This window comes from Temnothorax longispinosus, chromosome 6, assembly GCF_030848805.1.
Source record: "Temnothorax longispinosus isolate EJ_2023e chromosome 6, Tlon_JGU_v1, whole genome shotgun sequence".
Lineage (NCBI taxonomy): Eukaryota > Metazoa > Arthropoda > Insecta > Hymenoptera > Formicidae > Temnothorax > Temnothorax longispinosus.
Genome location: NC_092363.1, coordinates 7,370,097 through 7,388,665, shown reverse-complemented (window position 1 = coordinate 7,388,665; position 18,569 = coordinate 7,370,097). Strand labels below are relative to the sequence as shown.

The 18,569-nt window shown below is 36.7% G+C and overlaps 4 protein-coding genes across 6 annotated transcripts; 2 read left to right on the top strand and 2 right to left on the bottom strand.

Annotated features, from left to right (window-relative positions):
- Positions 1-911: 911 nt before the first annotated feature.
- Positions 912-4,768, bottom strand: LOC139815509 (uncharacterized). Of its 2 annotated transcripts, XR_011732737.1 has the most exons (4): positions 4,582-4,768; positions 4,360-4,443; positions 1,868-3,823; positions 912-1,776 (listed from the first exon to the last, which is right to left on the bottom strand). XR_011732737.1 is itself a non-coding variant. In XM_071782486.1 (3 exons), the coding sequence occupies exons 1-3, from the start codon at positions 4,612-4,614 to the stop codon at positions 3,626-3,628; spliced, it is 315 nt and encodes a 104-aa protein (XP_071638587.1). In that variant the 5' UTR covers positions 4,615-4,768; the 3' UTR covers positions 912-3,625. The 2 variants fall into 2 exon arrangements, 1 of the variants encoding a protein (XP_071638587.1); XM_071782486.1 differs by having other exon boundaries at positions 912-3,823.
- A 107-nt stretch (positions 4,769-4,875) lies between these two features.
- Vps37b (vacuolar protein sorting 37B) lies at positions 4,876-6,656 on the top strand. Its single transcript, XM_071782484.1, has 4 exons — positions 4,876-5,158; positions 5,475-5,646; positions 5,724-5,806; positions 5,873-6,656. Exons 1-4 carry the CDS (start codon positions 5,027-5,029, stop codon positions 6,128-6,130), a joined length of 645 nt encoding a protein of 214 aa, XP_071638585.1. The 5' UTR covers positions 4,876-5,026; the 3' UTR covers positions 6,131-6,656.
- LOC139815508 (uncharacterized) lies at positions 6,578-7,782 on the bottom strand. The gene is made up of 2 exons (XM_071782485.1): positions 7,623-7,782; positions 6,578-7,458 (listed from the first exon to the last, which is right to left on the bottom strand). Exon 2 carries the CDS (start codon positions 7,289-7,291, stop codon positions 6,653-6,655), a length of 639 nt encoding a protein of 212 aa, XP_071638586.1. The 5' UTR covers positions 7,292-7,458; positions 7,623-7,782; the 3' UTR covers positions 6,578-6,652.
- Positions 7,783-8,616: 834 nt separating this feature from the next.
- On the top strand, positions 8,617-16,246 carry LOC139815499 (ornithine decarboxylase 1). Of its 2 annotated transcripts, none has more exons than XM_071782459.1 (9): positions 8,617-9,163; positions 12,706-12,879; positions 12,977-13,216; positions 13,302-13,378; positions 13,472-13,645; positions 13,765-14,104; positions 14,181-14,392; positions 14,486-14,694; positions 14,796-16,246. In XM_071782459.1, the coding sequence occupies exons 3-9, from the start codon at positions 13,030-13,032 to the stop codon at positions 15,010-15,012; spliced, it is 1,416 nt and encodes a 471-aa protein (XP_071638560.1). In that variant the 5' UTR covers positions 8,617-9,163; positions 12,706-12,879; positions 12,977-13,029; the 3' UTR covers positions 15,013-16,246. The 2 variants fall into 2 exon arrangements, with proteins under 2 accessions (XP_071638560.1, XP_071638561.1); XM_071782460.1 differs by lacking the exon at positions 8,617-9,163 and adding an exon at positions 12,018-12,268.
- The last annotated feature ends 2,323 nt before the right edge of the window (positions 16,247-18,569 follow it).

Sequence of the window (18,569 nt, the reverse complement as noted above, 5' to 3'; positions counted from 1 at the left end):
AGAAAGTAGCGGCTAATGACAATTTCTCTCGATATTTCTACTCAAGTAAAAAACGGACTTAAAATTAGCCAGAGGCTATATAATTAAAAAGACATCCGGTAATTCCGAAACACTCTGTACAGTACATATCCTAGTTAATTATAATGACAATTTCATTAGAGGAAGCTTGTATCTCTGCGTGGTTGGATTTGGTCAAGTTCGCGATGCATCATCATTAATATTCATCGAACGAGCTTATAATGTTGCAGGAAGACCATCGAGTGCGTATTGAATGCGCATTGTGAACGCCGTATCTATCGGCCCTAACGCGAGGAGAGGATTCTGCCGTAGGCGAGGGTCTACAACCTTCGCTCCTATTTGAGAAGCCTTTCCTTGATCCGCGCGCGGAATAACCGGTCCTCGCTCGGATCCACCCACGAGGTCAAATCCAGCCCGCAACATATCTCCCGCGTGTAGCGTATTCTTTAGAGCAGATGTATTATCCATTATATTTGAATGCACGTAGCTTAGTTGACGAATCGTTACGAATCTAGGCAAAATGCTTTTGCTTTTCGCGGTGAAAGGCTTTCGACGGTTTTTTTTCCTCCGGCGCATCTTTCCCCGTCTTCTTTCTTCCCAAGGTAACGTTCAAAATAGTCCGAGCTCTTTGAGAAGCACTTTTGCGCCGTGGGCGTCAGCGTGAGAAAATGAGTAATTGATTAGGCGTCTACTTGGCTCATCTGACCTCGCACCTGACATTTCAAGCAATGTCCAAGCTTCCCTCGTCAGAGCGAAATAGAAACTTGCGGTTTTCCCCTCAGAGAAATGTATTTAGTTTCGTAGAATTATATCGCTTTATCCTATTCGAATGTATGATAATACAATAATTGTATTGACGTTGTAATAATAGAAAATGATGAACTCCCAGGGAATTGCTGGAGATAACAATTTATTATATAGTAATACGATAAATATCTAAAAAGATACAGTTTTCGTTTCGTGAATCGTAATTGTTAATATACATCGAAATTTTGAGCAATTGTATAATAAAAGATTCGTGAATAATCGACAAACTTCAATATTTTGATATCGCAATCATACAGTTCATTCCAATACACGGGAAATCTTAGTACTGATAGCAAGTAAAATTCGTTTACATAAAAATTATGTAATAATAATTGCAATTCTAAGGTCTGACAGCGCTAAAGAATACGTATTCTCTCTTTCTCTATATTCTGCAATATGTATCTAATATTTCAGATAAAAGCTACGAGACGGTATACAACGGCTAATTTATATTACGATTAATAAGTGTAGTGCAAAAGTTAAGTAGTTCTCTCGCCTATTTTCGGTGCACCTCGGACTAGGTGCGTTTGATTAATCGCAATATAAAAAGTCGATCCTAGTAGATAGTATGAGTCACTGAGTATCACAATTATGTTCTCTCGGTCTACGTGACAGTATTGACTTAGAGGAGTTTTTCGCGAGACACACACGGATCGAGTGCGTGTGAGAAAACAGGTAAATCGGACAGGCAACTTTTCTTTAAACGCAGAACGTCATGTTGCATGTGTAATCAGCGAGCAACGCATTTAAAATCATGAAACTCAGTTACTCCGTTCGTGGTAATTTCAGTTGCGTCGTACACATTAAATTACTTTTTTTTTAATCAATCGGTGAGATAACGCTGTTAAGAGTAGATCCGCACAGTAAATCGATCAATAATAAATATTGAGTATAAGCAGTTATATTACAATATTCGTGTTCGATAAGATGGTTTATAATGCAGAAGTCTTCCTACGGAGAAAAGCAGAAAATAATTTTTTTCGTTCGTCAGGCTTCTTGAAAATACGTTAACAGGTTACAGTTTAGTGTATAATTATCGTACATCTAATTCCAAGATATTAAATGCGTATTTGTGTCTTAAGGCAATAGTGTTTCCCATCTCTCAATTTTTCAACGATAGTTTTACACGTTTATTTCATTTTCCTCCATCTTCGTTCACACTACATTCATTTTCTGCAAATTCGAAAATATTGAAAACACTGTGTATATTTGAAGAAAGAACACTGAGCGTGCTAAGAACACATAAGCGTTTGTGTATATTCAGGAATCCGTGAGAGTATCTTCGGAACTTTTGTATAGTTTTTTTTTTTTTTCAGTTACATATGTGTATATATGTATATCTTATTGTATAAGTTGCATCCAGGCAAAAGTTGTTAATTTTATGTAAAGAGAAATAAATAGTTGTATATGCCTATTAAAGCAATGTTGTGCCATATGTAATAAAAAGAGATCAACATATTTATATAAATATATATTTATTTGGGACGTATTCACAATTTCTTATATGCACTGTAAACAGATTTTTGTCTAGAAATTTAAAGGACAAAAATATTATATATTTCTGATTAAACATACGAAAATATTCATATTTAACTAATTCTAACTTAATCTTTTTATATTATATAAAGTATAAGAATAAAAATGCTAAACTATGTACGCAAAATAATGTGTACCGACAAATTGTAGGATCACTTTTACAATAAAAGATTAACTTACTCTATATTATAATAACGATAAATAAAATTTATACAGGTACAGATATATTCGATTATATCGGGCTTCAATCGATGTGTCACATATATGCACGGTGTTTGCATTATGTATAAACTTATTATGCGTAAATGTGCAATATAGACATTATTAGTAGCATCGAGTAATAATAGAATGTCACACTATAATAATTTGTTGCTTCAGATTTTTCAGATTGTTTCATATGTACTGAAACTGTCCGAGACATCAAAATCAAGATTCTGAAAGCGTAAATATCTGACTCGCCTAAAGCTAGATGTGGATACGCACAAAGATATCATGCTAAGCTTTTATCTTCTAATCTCAGAGTCTCACAAAGCTTCGATCAATATACGAGGAAAAATAAATTTTTTCATAACCATTGTCCTTAAAATGGCGTAGAAATATATACAGATAAATCTAATGATAATGAAAAAGACACAAATGTCGCTTTTTAGCCATTCAGTTGATGCACTACTAAAAGATTTTAACATCATCATTCAAAGATCAAACGTATCGTTACATATTGTCCGTTATCTGTTGACGTGTCGAATAACAAACGGTAGGGGCTGTGATGTAGACAACGAATTCAATATGTAAGGGCATCTCAATATTATTCTCAACGTGTCAGCGTATATAGGTATATTATATTGGCCCCGTCGCCACGTGTAAGGCAGAAGTCAAATAAGTTATTTGTCGATAACATCCTGCGGAGTGACGAATGCCGATTCCACGCATTCTTTTCTCCGTTCTATTTTCAATCTATAAAGTCTTTAATATTCGGAAACAATACACGAGAGACGAATGAGATATAATTTTGACTCTAATAAAAATTCCTTCAGAAAGCGACAAATTTCTCAAACAGTTGTCAACCCAGTCTCTCTGAATTATGGGCCGCATCGCTTTCCGCAATTTGCTGTAAGTATTATACATCGTGTTACGAATATAACGAAAAGTGGGCGTAATCCCGCCGAATCCCGTGACACTTAAACTCGCATCTCGTGAAAAATAACGTGCATTCTCTTGCCAAGTACGAGGAAAAGATATCGGAAATGTATAACGGATCTCGCTCTTATTTCAGCTGCGGTGATTTGTGTCCTACGATCTTATTGCGCAATAAATTAAAGTGTCCGTGCACCTGCGTAAGCTGAGCTCTAAGTGAATCAGAAAGCTGTTTTTGTAACTGTTGAACTTCCAAAATTTCTTGCCGTAGATTTTGATAATCTTTCGTAACCTGATGCACAGAGTGTAATAGCCGAAGCACAGATATCTGGGAAGCACAAAATGAAAAGCGGTTTGATGATCGAAGATCCGAAAAAACATCACAGAGACAGTAAAGTGCACACGAATAATTCACGAACGTGTTACACAGGACATATTTAATGCTAAATGAAACACGGATTATCCTGGCCTCAAGCAGGAATTGTACGACAAACAAAATATAATTCGTCGTTATAGTACAATGTCACAGAGGATTTTATAAGATATGACATAATACATTTGTCCTTTTCAGTTGTACTTTCTCGTAATAATTTCCTTCCATTTTCATCTATCAAATATACAGGCTGTCCCAGATCAAACGTCAACTTTTCTCCAACAAAATTGAAATTTATTATTACTACAGCCTCAAAGTAGCTCTCGGTCTTTAAAGAAGTTGCAAATTGACGGTCGATTTCCCAGTGCCTGGTAGCCTGTATATCAATTTTGTATCGAGCAAGTTAAACAAGATACAGCTAAAAAGGACAGACTTGATACGGTGATCTGGTAATCTCTACTAATAAAAGCGGAAAAAAAGCGAACTCCTACCTCGTCTTCCGGGTCCTCGAAGGCTTTCTCGAATTCGTCTATCTGCCAGGCGATCATGTCCAGCTTCCCGTCGGCCTTCTGCACCTGAGGCACGAGAGGGGACCCTTGTATTAAATTCGTCAGCACGAGCGACGTTTGACGTTTTGGCAAACGGCTAACCGCCGACCGTCACGTTGTCTCTTTCGAATGATACCTCTCACGCGGAAAACGCCGTGTACTCACGCTCTCCTCGAGATGCCCGATCGCGGATTCCATGTCACCTGGTTTCTTCCTTCAACGTCACCAGCGTCTCGTTCGTGATCGAGAAAATCACTCCCAGGAGCGTCCAGGAAGGCGACCGTTGTTGCACCAGGAATCGATTTGCTTATCACGTTTGAAGAGCACCTCACCGGTCCACCGTATCAGCGGCTGCACCGTCCAATATAAACCTGTTTTACCGATAGACTCGCTACTTTGCGCATTTTCGACACGCGAGATGACACTGTAAACTTCCTTCCCAACCGAGAAACAGTTCGAGTTCGGGTCGGGGTGAATCTGTCTGGATCTGTCATTACGTTATTGTACGTTATCGCAAATGCGCATTTCTCGGAGCTTTTGCTTTTAGATTTAAAGAAAGATAGAGATAATCCGAAGCAACGATCCTGTTGCAAATTAATATTTATAAGAGATGTACAAGTCGAATCAGGAGCCGGATATACCTGCGGCACTGGGTTTGTTGTCTCATCTGGATAACGACGAGTTAAAAGAATTGTTGAATAACGATGGGAAATTCGAGGATATCGTGAGAGATATAAAGCAGGTACGATTGCAAGTGAATCAATTCTACTTAGAAACCAAATGCAAGAAGAGACTTAACATTGTACAATAATTATATACATTTCTTAATATGTATCCTTTCCTTTGTAATTAATATTCTTCATGCTTTCAATTAAATCTATAATAAACGACGTTCCGCAAGAATAGATGCTGTGTTATTGCATCTGTACATAATATTTATCTAGATGTATATAGCGTGCTGCTTTTAGAAGGATTTACACATGATACATCAGTCACAAACTATATGTTGAATGTTTGTATTCTAAAAATGAGACCGTCTTGACGTGATAAAATGTTAGTTTAAGGAGCTCGAGACCGAGAAGGAAATGTTAATGGCGAGCAACAGATCTTTGGCCGAGTTTAATCTGGCCAAACAACCCGAGTTGGAGGAGGGCAAACAGGTCTTGAAAGACATGAGCGAACAGGCCAATCAATTGTGCACCAGTGTCAGGAGTAAATTAGACGAGATGCGTAAGTCGTATCCTACGTATTGATAATTTTAACAGAGAAGAAAGATTTTTTTCTCGACGCTGTATATTTATTCGCAGGCGATAAGTCTGGTACAATGACCGTCGATACCGCACTTGACCTGCTGCAAGCAGCTGCCGCTGAGATTGAAGAAGAATCGGAGGTAAGCGAGACTTTCACTGGTTCGCGTTCGACGAGACTATTCACGTTTGATCTTTTCAATGCGTAGGGAATAGCAGAGAAGTTCCTAGCCGGTGACATCGAAGTAGACGAGTTCTTAGATCAGTTTTTGTCGCGAAGAAAATTAATGCACTTACGTAAAGTGAAAGTGGATAAGTTGCGAGAGCTGATAAGGAAAGGGCATTCGAACAGCACTCCTGGCTACCCGATCGCTTCAAATTTCCCTGGAATAACGCCTTCCATACCGTATCCGACTGGGCCAGTAGCTATGCCAATGCCAGGATTGCCAGTTTATAGACCATATTAATGTGAAAAGTATTGCGTATTTATTTGTTATTTTCTACGATACGTTTCCTTGGTCGCGACACAAGGTATCCAATATTGATCCTCTTTGCGTATCATGCACATGCCTTTTGCACATTGATTTTTCACTATTTTTATATTAGACGATGCATCGCGTAATATATAAACTGTTATCTTACCTAAATCCTTCGTTATATATCTGTTGATAGTAGACGATGGTTCAGAATGCGAAAATATTTCTGAAATATTGTCTATACACCATTTATGAAATATTTAGCTGTCTATCTGGATACGCACGAACGCAGTTGACTGCGTGTTGTTAATAACAATTTCTATCACAGTACATAGCATTTTTTTGAAAGGAGTATACGAAATGATTGTCCTCGTCATTTTTTATCACGATCTATTCAATGTTGTTCTTACTTTACTAGTAGAGGCATAACGACAAGCGGACATAAAATCTGTACATTCATTATGTGAGAACATATATATACAAATTTATACTATTCAAATAAATAAACGTAGACTAATTTCCAGTATCTTTACTTTCTTTCTTGCGTCTCTCGGATGCCGGCACGTCGTGATTTCCCGAAAAAAGCGCAGCCAGCACCGTTACAGTGGCTATGAGAATGGCAAATTCCATGAACCGAGGACTGCCCTTCGAAGTGTTTGCCTCTGTCTCCATCATCTTGGCATGCTCATACGCCTGCCTCCTCATGCGTCTCTCGTACATCTGCTTTCCGTAGTGCGCCTGCGTCCACGCGTCAAAATTGTAAATTTTCGACGATCCCGAATAAACCTTGTCCCTGTAGTGGGACGTAGGGTGTTCGACGGTGGTCGACGCCGTCGATGGCCGATGCAGCAGCATATCCCGGTCATAGACCTTGCGCTGATCGTGATTGCCGAGCACTTCGTAAGCCTCCGCGATATCTTGAAACTTTTGTTTCGCGTATTCGCTCTTGTTCTTATCGGGATGATATTGGAGGGTCAGCTTGTAATACGCCGATTTCACCTCGGTCTGGGTAGCGTGCGGCGTGATCTTCAACGTGTTATAATGGTTCTTCGACTTGGTGCTCTGTTGCGTCGAGTATAATCGCGCTAATTGTGACTTCATACAATGCTGCATGTTAAATTTGGATGAGAATTGCATGAAGGCTGCATGCATATTACAAATCAAATGTAAATTTAAGTTAACGCAAGTTCCATTCTAACGATTCTCTTCTATTTTTTTCCTATTATTTTTCTATTATTAAGGATTATCTCGATAAACTTGCGGTCGCTACTTGCAGCCTCGTGAACTCGCAGTCCGCTGCACACAAGACGTACGATTATCTGAAACGATATATATCAGTGAAAAATCTTATTTTTAAGAGAAAGCAATAAGCAATTGGCGCTAGATTGCACGTAGAACCATCTTTTGTTGGATAATAAATCTTTCGGATCGAATCACACAGATCATTGTGTCATGTCAACTGTCTATTTTAATAAAAACTTACTGTTTAACATTCTAATTTTTTTACAAAGGTATTTAACGTGTCGTCAATCTAGCATTTGTTTTTTGGTACTTTTAACACGTCTACTTCCTTCACTTCCCTGTTTTTTTAACATCCTACGCGTCTTTGAGGTTATGTAAATTCGTCACAACTATCGAAATTAATAGGTGGGAAAAACGCGAATTTGATTGGCGGTGCCATGCTGTTGCGGGCATTTTTCGAGTCCTCGAATGGGATGCAGGATACGGGAAATGCGGCTGAAATCCTCGGAACTCCCTAGAGCCTTTGTAATCCCTAGGAGACAATTTTCGCTATTGGACGCCGGTGTGGATTGTAGGGTGTGAATTGGACCGGGTTTTTCACGCATGCGCGGCGAAAATGACGGTAAAACAATGACGTATGTATAATATGGTGTTAATGTTTTGGGCCAATTATTAGAGGCCAGATAAAAATATTTGTAAAAAAATCGTTACCTTTCTATTCTTTTTATAACATTGCTGATAGAGTATTTTTTTATTTTACTACAAAACGGACGAATTGATATATTTCATAACTTTATCGTGTAAGTAAAATTTAAAATTATTTATATCATGTTATTTATTTTTAAATTTAAAAATACATATTTGTTTCATGAATATTGATAAGGTTTGTGGTAGTTTTTCTTACTCCTGCAACAAACGTTTGCATTCCATAGTATTTCTGCCAAATAAAATATCTTAACCTGATTAAAATTATTTCAATATCCTTTCCCCTTCTTTTAAATCTTTTTATTAAATGTAGATAATTAAATTCCTTATAATTGTGAGTGCATATGTGTGTAATTACACAATATACGTTACATAAGCATATATCTAAATTATTTCCTAAAATTTAAAAAATTTTTATAATTGCGTCGCAACCAACGTGGTATGTACACCTTTTAATTCATATTTCACTGACAGCCGGACAGCTCTCGTCGCGCATGCGCGAAAAACCCGGCCCGATTCACAACACCGAACTGACCGAACGTCTGAACGGTCTGACGTCTGATCCATACTGTCCTTTGAGCGCGAGCGTCCGGCGGTTGGCGGTGTGTTTCGTGCGAGCGTCGCATTCCAGGCTTCTCTCCTTATCTCCGGGGTGAAATCGTGGCTGAGAAGCGGTGGCGGCGGCGACGCGACACGCGACGGCGACGACCTTCCACGACCTGAAGATTTAAGGTAGACGGACGAAGGTTTTGCGATGCTCGCACGTGGCGCGTAAAACGGACCCACGTTTTTTACGCGTTGCGAACGGAGCGGATGTTCATCATCGTTACGCCGTACGGGGGATCGTTTGCGCGAGGAATCGGCGGCTGGGCGGCGGCGACGACGACGACGACGACGACGACGACGACGACGACGACGACGACGACAACGACGACGACGACCATCGTGGGCTACGGCAACCCGCCGGTCCACGCCCGACGATCGATCTGACTGATTTTTGCGATCCGGTCACCGAAAACTTCCATCATTCCGTCAATAACCGTGTGCCGACCCGCAGGGTGGCGATCGTTTGATAAGGTACGTATTTGCGAGCGTGACCGCTGACGCGGATCCCCCGCAGATTCCCCGTGGATTACCCCGATCACCAATTTCCCCCCCCCCCTCCCAGGGCGAGGGGTTGGAGGGACGAAGAGGACGAGGGAGAGAACGATTCGTCGATCACGTGGAGATCTTCATTCGCGAGCCGATGACTCATAAGATCTCTTTCCCAGCTTTCTTCGTGCTTCCCTCCTTATCGGGGGAAGGGACCCCCGCGATAATTGCGTAACGATACCGCAGGTCGAGCCCTGTTGAAATCGCAGCGCGCGGTTTCTGTTTACTGGCTCGTCCAGTTCGAAGTTCACCGATTAATACGCTTTCCCCGGTGATTCCTCGTAGTCACTTTATGTATATATGTACAATTTCTCGGAGTATGCTCCGAATACTCGAAACGGAGTCTAAAACTGAAGCTAGGATAGTACCGTCGCATAATTAAATTTATTTAAATTGATAATAATGAATATCGGCGTCATTAAATTGATTGTCAATTTAATTATGCGACGGTACTATTCTAGCTTCAACTTGAGACTGACATTGAGTTTCGAGATCGACAGTCTTTGGCGCGTAGTTTGCTAAACAGAATTTGTACATAAATCCACGTGAAGAATATTATTTGATACAAAAGATTTAACCCGATCAGATACTGGCACATTTTCTATTTATTTGAGTGTCATTATAACGGCCGTGACTCATTTATTACATTTTTATACGCCTTGCTTTAGAGCGTAGAAGATAACGTATGTGTTTGCGTCACTGACGTTTCTCAGTAATTGTGCAACATGTTGAAATCTTACCTGTTAATATTGAAGTAAAGTATAATTGTTGCACACAATTTAGATATGGAAAATTAAAAATTATTTGAGTGACTACCAATGATTGTTTGTTACGTTTAAAATATTGTTACATATACTTCATGTTTAAAATATGTACTTAGTATGTACACGAATTCCTAGAATTATGTGAGTCAAGAATTTTGATAATCTTCTCAGTATTAAAGTATTAAATTATTAAAGTGAGAAATATGGAAATATTTATCAAATTCTAAAAAAAAACTATATATATGTATATAAACAAAATACAATGTCACAGAAATGTACACACAGATATCACCTGTATGTCAAAGCGGAGCACGTCTTACTCCAAGAATTGTTCCGTGCAATATCGAGGATAATTTCATTTCCCTTCACCTTTCGCAGTGTATTTTTGAAGGTTCTGTACTTGTAATTGTACTTCTCATGCTTCTGCTTATCGCAGCTCAGATACATTCAATCGGATTCGAATTCAGTGGTTGAAGGGGGAGGTGGGGGAATGTAATGATAAACTGTATCGTAAAGAAACCATTCTTTAACAATGCAAACAGTATGGGGTCGCTATCTTACCAAGATTATTCGAAGTCTACTTTAAATCGAAGTTTCGAACTTCAAAATGAAGTTTATTTGGTAAGAACATAGTTATTTTGCCAACAATGTCAATATTGCTTTTTGCGAGGATATTTACATTTCTTTTCTCAAGTTTTCTTGAAAGTATACACTGTGCTCGCGAAAGGACTCAGGGAAATATTGTTTTTATGAAAATATAAACTGTATTTTTTTTCGTAATGTATTTTTTCTTTTCGAATTTATACATAATTTTTGGACATGGATAATTTTATGACGATTTCAAAACGTTTTAAAACGTTATAAATACTTTAAAAATACTGTTTATAAATACTTTAAAATAAAAAATTCAACAAACAATTATATATTTAGAATTTTTCGTTAACTTTTTTTCAACATATACTTTGTTTTGCTCAATGATAAAATAAAGACCGAATCTCGAATACAGAAGATAGATTTTCGTTAATCCACAAATTGTATCTTGTAATATATTGCTTCCTCATATTTATGTATATTTTTCGACAAACTAATCATTATTAAAGCATATTATCCTTGCAACATACGTGAAAACTTATAATCTGTATAAGACGATGATAAGACATGTTTTTCAGTTTCTTTTGCTCATTTCGCACCACGTGTCTTAACATCAATGTCTGCAGAATGGCCAGTAGCCGTATTTACTCGTATCTTGAAACTTGTACTATCTCACTCCGACCAGTATTTCCTCTTCAAACCGGCGGAAGCCATTGTTATGTTACGTAATAACGCCCCTTTGTATGTGAGTTTGTTTGATGAAACAAGGAATTATCAATCTCAACCTTACGAGACCTCCATGTACAATTGGATGTTATTAAATTTTTTTGCATCAGGAAGCAAGAATTTAAAGTTATTCCTATCTACTTTATTAACATGTACCAAGGAAGTTTATAGCATGTACAGGAAACTATCTTAAAAGAGAAATCTTTTTATAATTTATAGTATTTAAAACTTATTCTGGACGTACTTTTATAGTAAGAGACAATTCTGCACACATGTTTTTGGAATCATGCAATATCTTACGATATTTATATGAAAAATGTGCATGCAAGTTTTTGTATCGTATTTCGCATTATTGTATTTTGTATCATTGGATAGCACTTACTTTCTTGGTGGAGTGTTCGCGTGTTATTTTTAGCTTATTAAGGACATTCGATTTGTGATACGCCAATCTTCGATACAGCTTCGGATAAACAATCAGTCTCGTTGCGTAGATTAGTGGTGGTATTTCCCGCCCTCAAGTGGAGTTTGACTCTTGAGTAACATTTTATATTATCCTTCCAGTCTAATTCGGTTTCCTGTTTTATGAACCATCTTGGTTGTAAGATAATTTTGTATAAGTAGACTTGGTACACCACGCAAAGACGGGCTGATACTACTTATCTTCTTCATATAAATAAAGGCCCAAATAGTAGTCTCGAGTGCAGTATCGTTCTGAATTTCTGTCTGTTCGGATCTCGTTAAACCAAGTTTTTCACATATAATGCGTGTAACGTAACACGTAATATTACGTTCCAAATAGTTCGTGGAACATTATTTTACTTTTGCTTCGCGCACATATATGCAACGCGATAGAGGAGTCGTTAAAATTTAGAAACGTTGTACTTCTAAACAGTGACATAATTAATTTTTCTGCAGTGTGTATAAAAAAACGAGAATTACTTCGCTTCAGGTAGGATCTAATTATATTTCATCAAGTAAAAGTCTAACAAAGACACAGTAGATTTTTATATATTTATTGAGAACATGTAAAAAAGAATGGGCAAATTAAATTAAAAATGTAACATTAATTTTTTTTCTTGTGATTCATATATCACTTTAATGTCAGGGGAAATATCGGCTCTGATAAAATTAAGATAAACGGATAAGATAAAATTCTAGCCGATATGTGGTAGAAATATTTTAGCACGTCATATGTTAATTTATGAACATGCATTTAAACAGCCGTTTTCCCCTTCTTTATTAATAAAGTATTTGCTTACTTTTATTTTCAAATCCTTGTTTTTTTGTTCAAATTAGCGTAGACTATGACAATATTGATACTTTCCATATGGTAAATCTTGTAATCAGTATTTAGTTAATTCAGAGATCACTTGTTTTCTTTTGCAGGGTTCTATCTGCGATAGGCTGGTCGACCAGTCTGTTCGTGGGTGCTTGAATAACTGCGGCAACTGGAAATTGGCCCTGAATGCAGAGCCCCCGTGGCTTTGCTAGCACCCCCACAGTGATCTTGTCTTAATCCGCTTCCTCACGACACACCCGATTAGCATTGACAGCTGCCTCGTACGTTTTTGTTATACTAAATTCATTTCGCAACGTACAGAATATAAAGTTGATTAGTTTTGCGTTTATACTTATTATCTAATTGTTTAACTTTCAGTTTGCTGCCTAGCACCTACAGAGTACTAATCAATTCAATTAAACTCAATCAACATGAAGGTAACAAATCTAGATGAACGTATCCACGTCTTGGACAGTGAGTCCAACGTCATGACCGTTATCAAAGATATTGCAATGAGTGGTTTACAAGAAGAAGCTTTCTATGTACTGGATATAGGGGATATTGTACAAAAGCATCAAATCTGGAAAGAAAAATTGCCACGAGTTGACCCCTATTACGGTAAGTCATTAACATTTGGAACTTTATGTCGTGTATGACGGAATTGTATGATGTATAGTTACTTATAGAAGTTCTTTAATTTCAGCCGTGAAATGTAACGACAGTTTGATCGTAATTGAAGTATTAGCGGCCCTTGGCGTCAATTTTGATTGCGCATCTAAAGTAAATATGATTAAATACTAAATATTAAAATGTATTTTTTATCATACGTTAACAGGTACATTTCATATAAAAAAATATTTTTTTACTTTGCAGAATGAGATAAATAAAGTATTGAGTCTTGGTGTAGAGCCTTCAAGAATTATTTTTGCTAATCCAGCCAAGCCAGCTTCACATATTCGTCACGCCGCTGCAGTGAGAGTAGAAACTATGACAGTAGATAATGAAAGCGAGCTGCACAAAATTAAGAAACTTTTCCCAACGGCTAAGGTAATTGCACGCTACCATATAACTTTAGTAAATACTAAACATTGGATATTTTTTCAAACAGTTGTAATTTTATCTTGAAAGTATCTGCATTATATCAATGCAATTCATCATTTGTGCAGATTGTTTTGCGGATTCGTTGCGACGCGGAAGTAGCGCAGTGCCCGCTTGGCATGAAATTTGGCTGTGATCCGATACACGAGGCTCCTAATCTCTTACGCCTTGCGTATAACTTGGGTCTTAACGTAGTGGGCTTCAGTTTTCACGTTGGTTCCGGATGTCAAGATCCACCGGTATACTATCGCGCTATTCGTCATTGCAAGCTATTATTCGATATGGCCAGCGATCTCGGTTTTAAGCCGTACCTCTTGGATCTTGGTGGCGGTTATCCGGGCGACAAAGGCACAAGCATCGACAAAGTCGCCGACATTATTAATAAAGCCCTCGACGAATACTTTAACAGTAAGCTGCTTTCTCCTCGTTAGTTACACAAATATAGTTCGTTTTGAACCGCATCTTACAATAAGAATTTTTCCAGCTGATGCTGTGCATGTGATTGCCGAACCGGGTCGTTTTTATGTTGCATCTGCATTCACATTGGCAACGAGTATCCATAGCAAACGTGCTATACGCGGAGATGAAAATACCAACGCTATTATGCATAATATGTATTATATCAACGATGGTGTTTATGGATCATTCAATTGTCTGCTGTACGATCACCAGCATGTAACTCCGATTCCCCTTAAGGTAAAGTAATTTATTCAGATAAAGTACCAACGTAGTATTTTTCCGCGCTCTTCTTTTTTAAATTAGCATTTGAATTAATTTTTTTGTCTTTAGAATGGTTGTGGAAAGATGATTCCTTCAAGCGTGTGGGGTCCAACATGTGATGGATTGGACAAAATCGTTGAGAACATCATGTTGCACGATATGGAACTCGGCGAATGGATGATTTTCGAAAACATGGGGGCCTATACATTGCCTGTTGCTTCACCGTTTAATGGATTTCCCATTCCTAAGGTTCATATTGTCTCTGACGAAGATATTTGGTAAGGAAATCATATTTATTATGGTCACGCTACTTCGTTGACCAGTACGTTTCTTCTGTTTAATGAAGACTGAAATAATTTTATATTGATGTTCCTTGTAGGCTTTTATTGAAAGACGCTCTACCTTTAACCGAAGACCACTTTGTTATCGGCAATACACCAACTAATTTGCGACTCGGACTAGATATTGGAGGAAATGATATCGATCCGTGGAGGGACTCTCATCCAATGGAATTAGCACCGCCCGAAATATTAACGGATACTCCTAATACGCCGTCGCATTTTATCTTTGAGTATGTCGAGGCGCCACTGAATTAATTTGATTATCTCACAAAAGTTTTACAAATTTGGGAATACATATTTGCATTTCAAAACGAACAGCATTCAATTGTTGTGTAAAACAATTTTATTTTCTTTTAATTTAATGGAAAAAGAAATGGTAAATGTTCAAACATAATTTTCAAGCGACATAATATTTCTCGTTTACCTTTTTTAAAATTATTTGAAATATTACGTACAAATAATTTCATGCACAAAAACGTATCTGCATATATCGATTTTAAGATAGTTTGACATACAATTTGCTTTTCTCAGATAATGATTTGAAATCACGTTTTGTGTTTGCTTTTTTACTAAAGATACGTTTACTTTATTAATAATTAAGAATTATAAACTAAGTAGAATGGTAAACGTGGCTCCTACGACGTTACTGTCGAAGAATAATACTCGTGAATGTATTTCTCCTATCGCATAATGCATAAAAAATATGGTAGATATTTACATGACATACATGTTTCTATGTATATTATCTGTGTAATGAAACGTATTATAATTTCTACGTATATTTCTGATTATAAAAGTCGATGTGTTTCAGAAAGAGAACTGCTCGTAACAATTATCTTGCTCATTATTTTGTTTTCTGCAATTCTTCAACGCATTTAATATAGAACAATTTAATATAGAAGCTATAATTCGTTTCTGGCATGGATTTATACACAGATCGAGCAAACGTCAATTTAATAATAGAAAGATTTGTCATGCTTTCCGTATACGATAAATGAGGCGGCCATACGTAGAGAGCGTTGATTTAAACATGTTACAATTTAGTTTTGAATATTCAAGATAAGTGAATAATTTCATTAAAAGGCTTGGGCGTATTACTCGGGGCAAGTTAACGCATTTTTCCATTAATTCTTTTCTTAATTGATATTGTGGAGCATTGTTAAAGAAAGAAAATTATTAGAAAATGTATTTAAAACAAAAAAAAAAGAAAATTGACTGTACAACATGTGTACTATACGAGGCACACAAATGCGGTCTCTGAAATATTTGCATAAAATAAATATAAACTCTGTAGGATTGCTAGGAACTTTACGGCATTGAGGCAGCTGTCACAAGAACCGAAGAAAATTAATTTTTTATTACTCTATTATTATTATTATTATTATCATTATTAATATTATTAATATTATTATCGTAACTATTATTATTGTCAATCGATCACATGATTAATAATCGAGTAATAAACGTAATATAAGATCAGTATGTACAATTCCATGTATATTACATTTATTATCCTATTAATCGTCTTACTTCAGTAAGTCCTATGCGCATAAATTAAGTATAGCAAGTGTATGCGAGGAACTTGGAGGCAATTCTTCCATTCTTACCGATATCGAGTCGGAAATATTGGATTCTCGTGCGGGTAATTTTCACATAAAACATTTGATATCTATCATTCGATTGTAAGAAAGATTTAACGAGTGGCTTTTCCCAGATTTCTCGGAAAGATGTGAGTTTTCCTCTTTTCCTCTTACAATCTTCTCTCCTGTAAGATACACATGCTTGCCTCGTGCGCATCGTTTTTCTATCATCACGAAGAGAGATGCTGCGGACGGGATTTGCTGGCGTAGCAAACAAAACGATCGCGGATACTTTTAATGCGAGGATCGGCGCGAGAGCGTCATATGCGACCTTTTGACAATTCTTTCAGTATTCGCAAATATTGCCGCGTGTGCAAAACGTGATTTAATTCAGTTCAACGTGGAGTCACGTCGAGCCACGGTCGAGGCCTAGGGGGAATGTGTAATATTTAACATCATGGAGAGCCATTCACTAGAACAATCACTCGAGCGTCAATATATAATATGGTATAATTCTGGTATATGTTGCAATTCTGTACAACAGGGAGATGAGAGATTGACCGTCCGATCGCGCGACGCAAAAATTCGAGTGGCGAGTTAACGGGGGTCTTGAACCAGTGAATTCTGATAAGATATATATATTGCTGATTCGATTAGATGAGGGCAATGATATACGGGCGATCACCTGATTCCAGAGATTTGTTAGCTGTTCGCAGGGGGGAATTGCTAATACGCGATCGGACCGTTGATATTTTATCTCGTTAGAATCTTAAGATTTTAAATTAAACGACGTGCGATTGCAGTGAGAGAAGAGATATTTATCCTTGAGTGTTTATTTTAAAAATCGAAGAGAATATTTATATTTATATATATATATATATATATAATATTTATAATAATTTAACATAATATGTATAGATTACATGTATTACTATATGGTTCATATATCTTATATATAACTATACATATAATTTTACGATATAATATATATATAGAAAATTATATGCATATATATGTATAGATATATATAAATAAGTATTGATACAATCGAATGAGTGTCTATCTGAAGCGCCGTTATTAATTTTGCTAATCAAGCTCTGCCGTGGTACCTGGAAATTACGCAAATAAATCTAAATATAAATGCTGACGTTATTGCGCGGATAATTGAAGATCACAGACGATGTTAAATAATATCACTCCAATTTTTATCAAAGCATCTGTGTGCGTATTTATGTGTGTGACTATGATGACGATGATTAATACTTTTGTCAGATAACGATTAATTTATCTATCGCTAAGTAGATGGCTTATCGCGGCCTCCTCGTGATACGATTTTCGCATACGTCACGTTTTATCGTTTTATTATTTCTTTAATCGAGATCGATCCTTCTGGTTCGAGTGCGCGAAAGATAATTGAGAAGTTGAGGAGTCATCGAAGTTATTATCTCGATACGAGATAACGAAGATTGGAAATATGGATCTTTCGAAATTTTCAAAAGATCGAAGTTATCGGGGCAGGTATATTCCGACGAGAAAGTTAATCGAGCTAAAATTCCGAAAATTAAAATCTTAATAAGCGGCGCGCATGGACAAATGTTAAAAAGAAATTATGTTTTTATCACAAGTACATCTGAAATAGTTTCAAAGAAAGAGAAGACAATGAGATCTAAGCATGTTTTCTTTTTCTAATAAAGATTTCACTTTCTATGCGATTTAGAAGTCCAACGGGAAAGCATATATATATAAGAATCTGGAAACTCTATAAATTAATATATTATTTCCTAGCTCCCATTAGATAGTGAACGTTCCACATTTCCAAACGGTCCGAAAACGTATAATATATGATTACGCAAAGACTGATAAATTCAAATTAAATTAAATAATTAGCTATTCGCGACAAAACAAAACCGTCGAAGAAATATCTTATCTCCATCTCTACCCCAATATAGATTAACTTATAATATTTAATCTCGGTTTAATTTACTCTTTATCTTTTTCTGATTCTAAAAATAAATTTAAGTTCCAAAAATAAAATTAGAAAAAGATGAAACGATAAGGATATAAAAATTAAAAGGTTTAACTTACTTTTTATATAATTCTAAAAATAAGAAAGATTGAAGTTAATCTACATTGATACAAATGGGCATTATTCTGCTAATTTTAAATTTACCGAACGCGCGTTCGCTTATTTTTCTGGACAAGAATTTACACCGAATGGCGAACCACGTCACC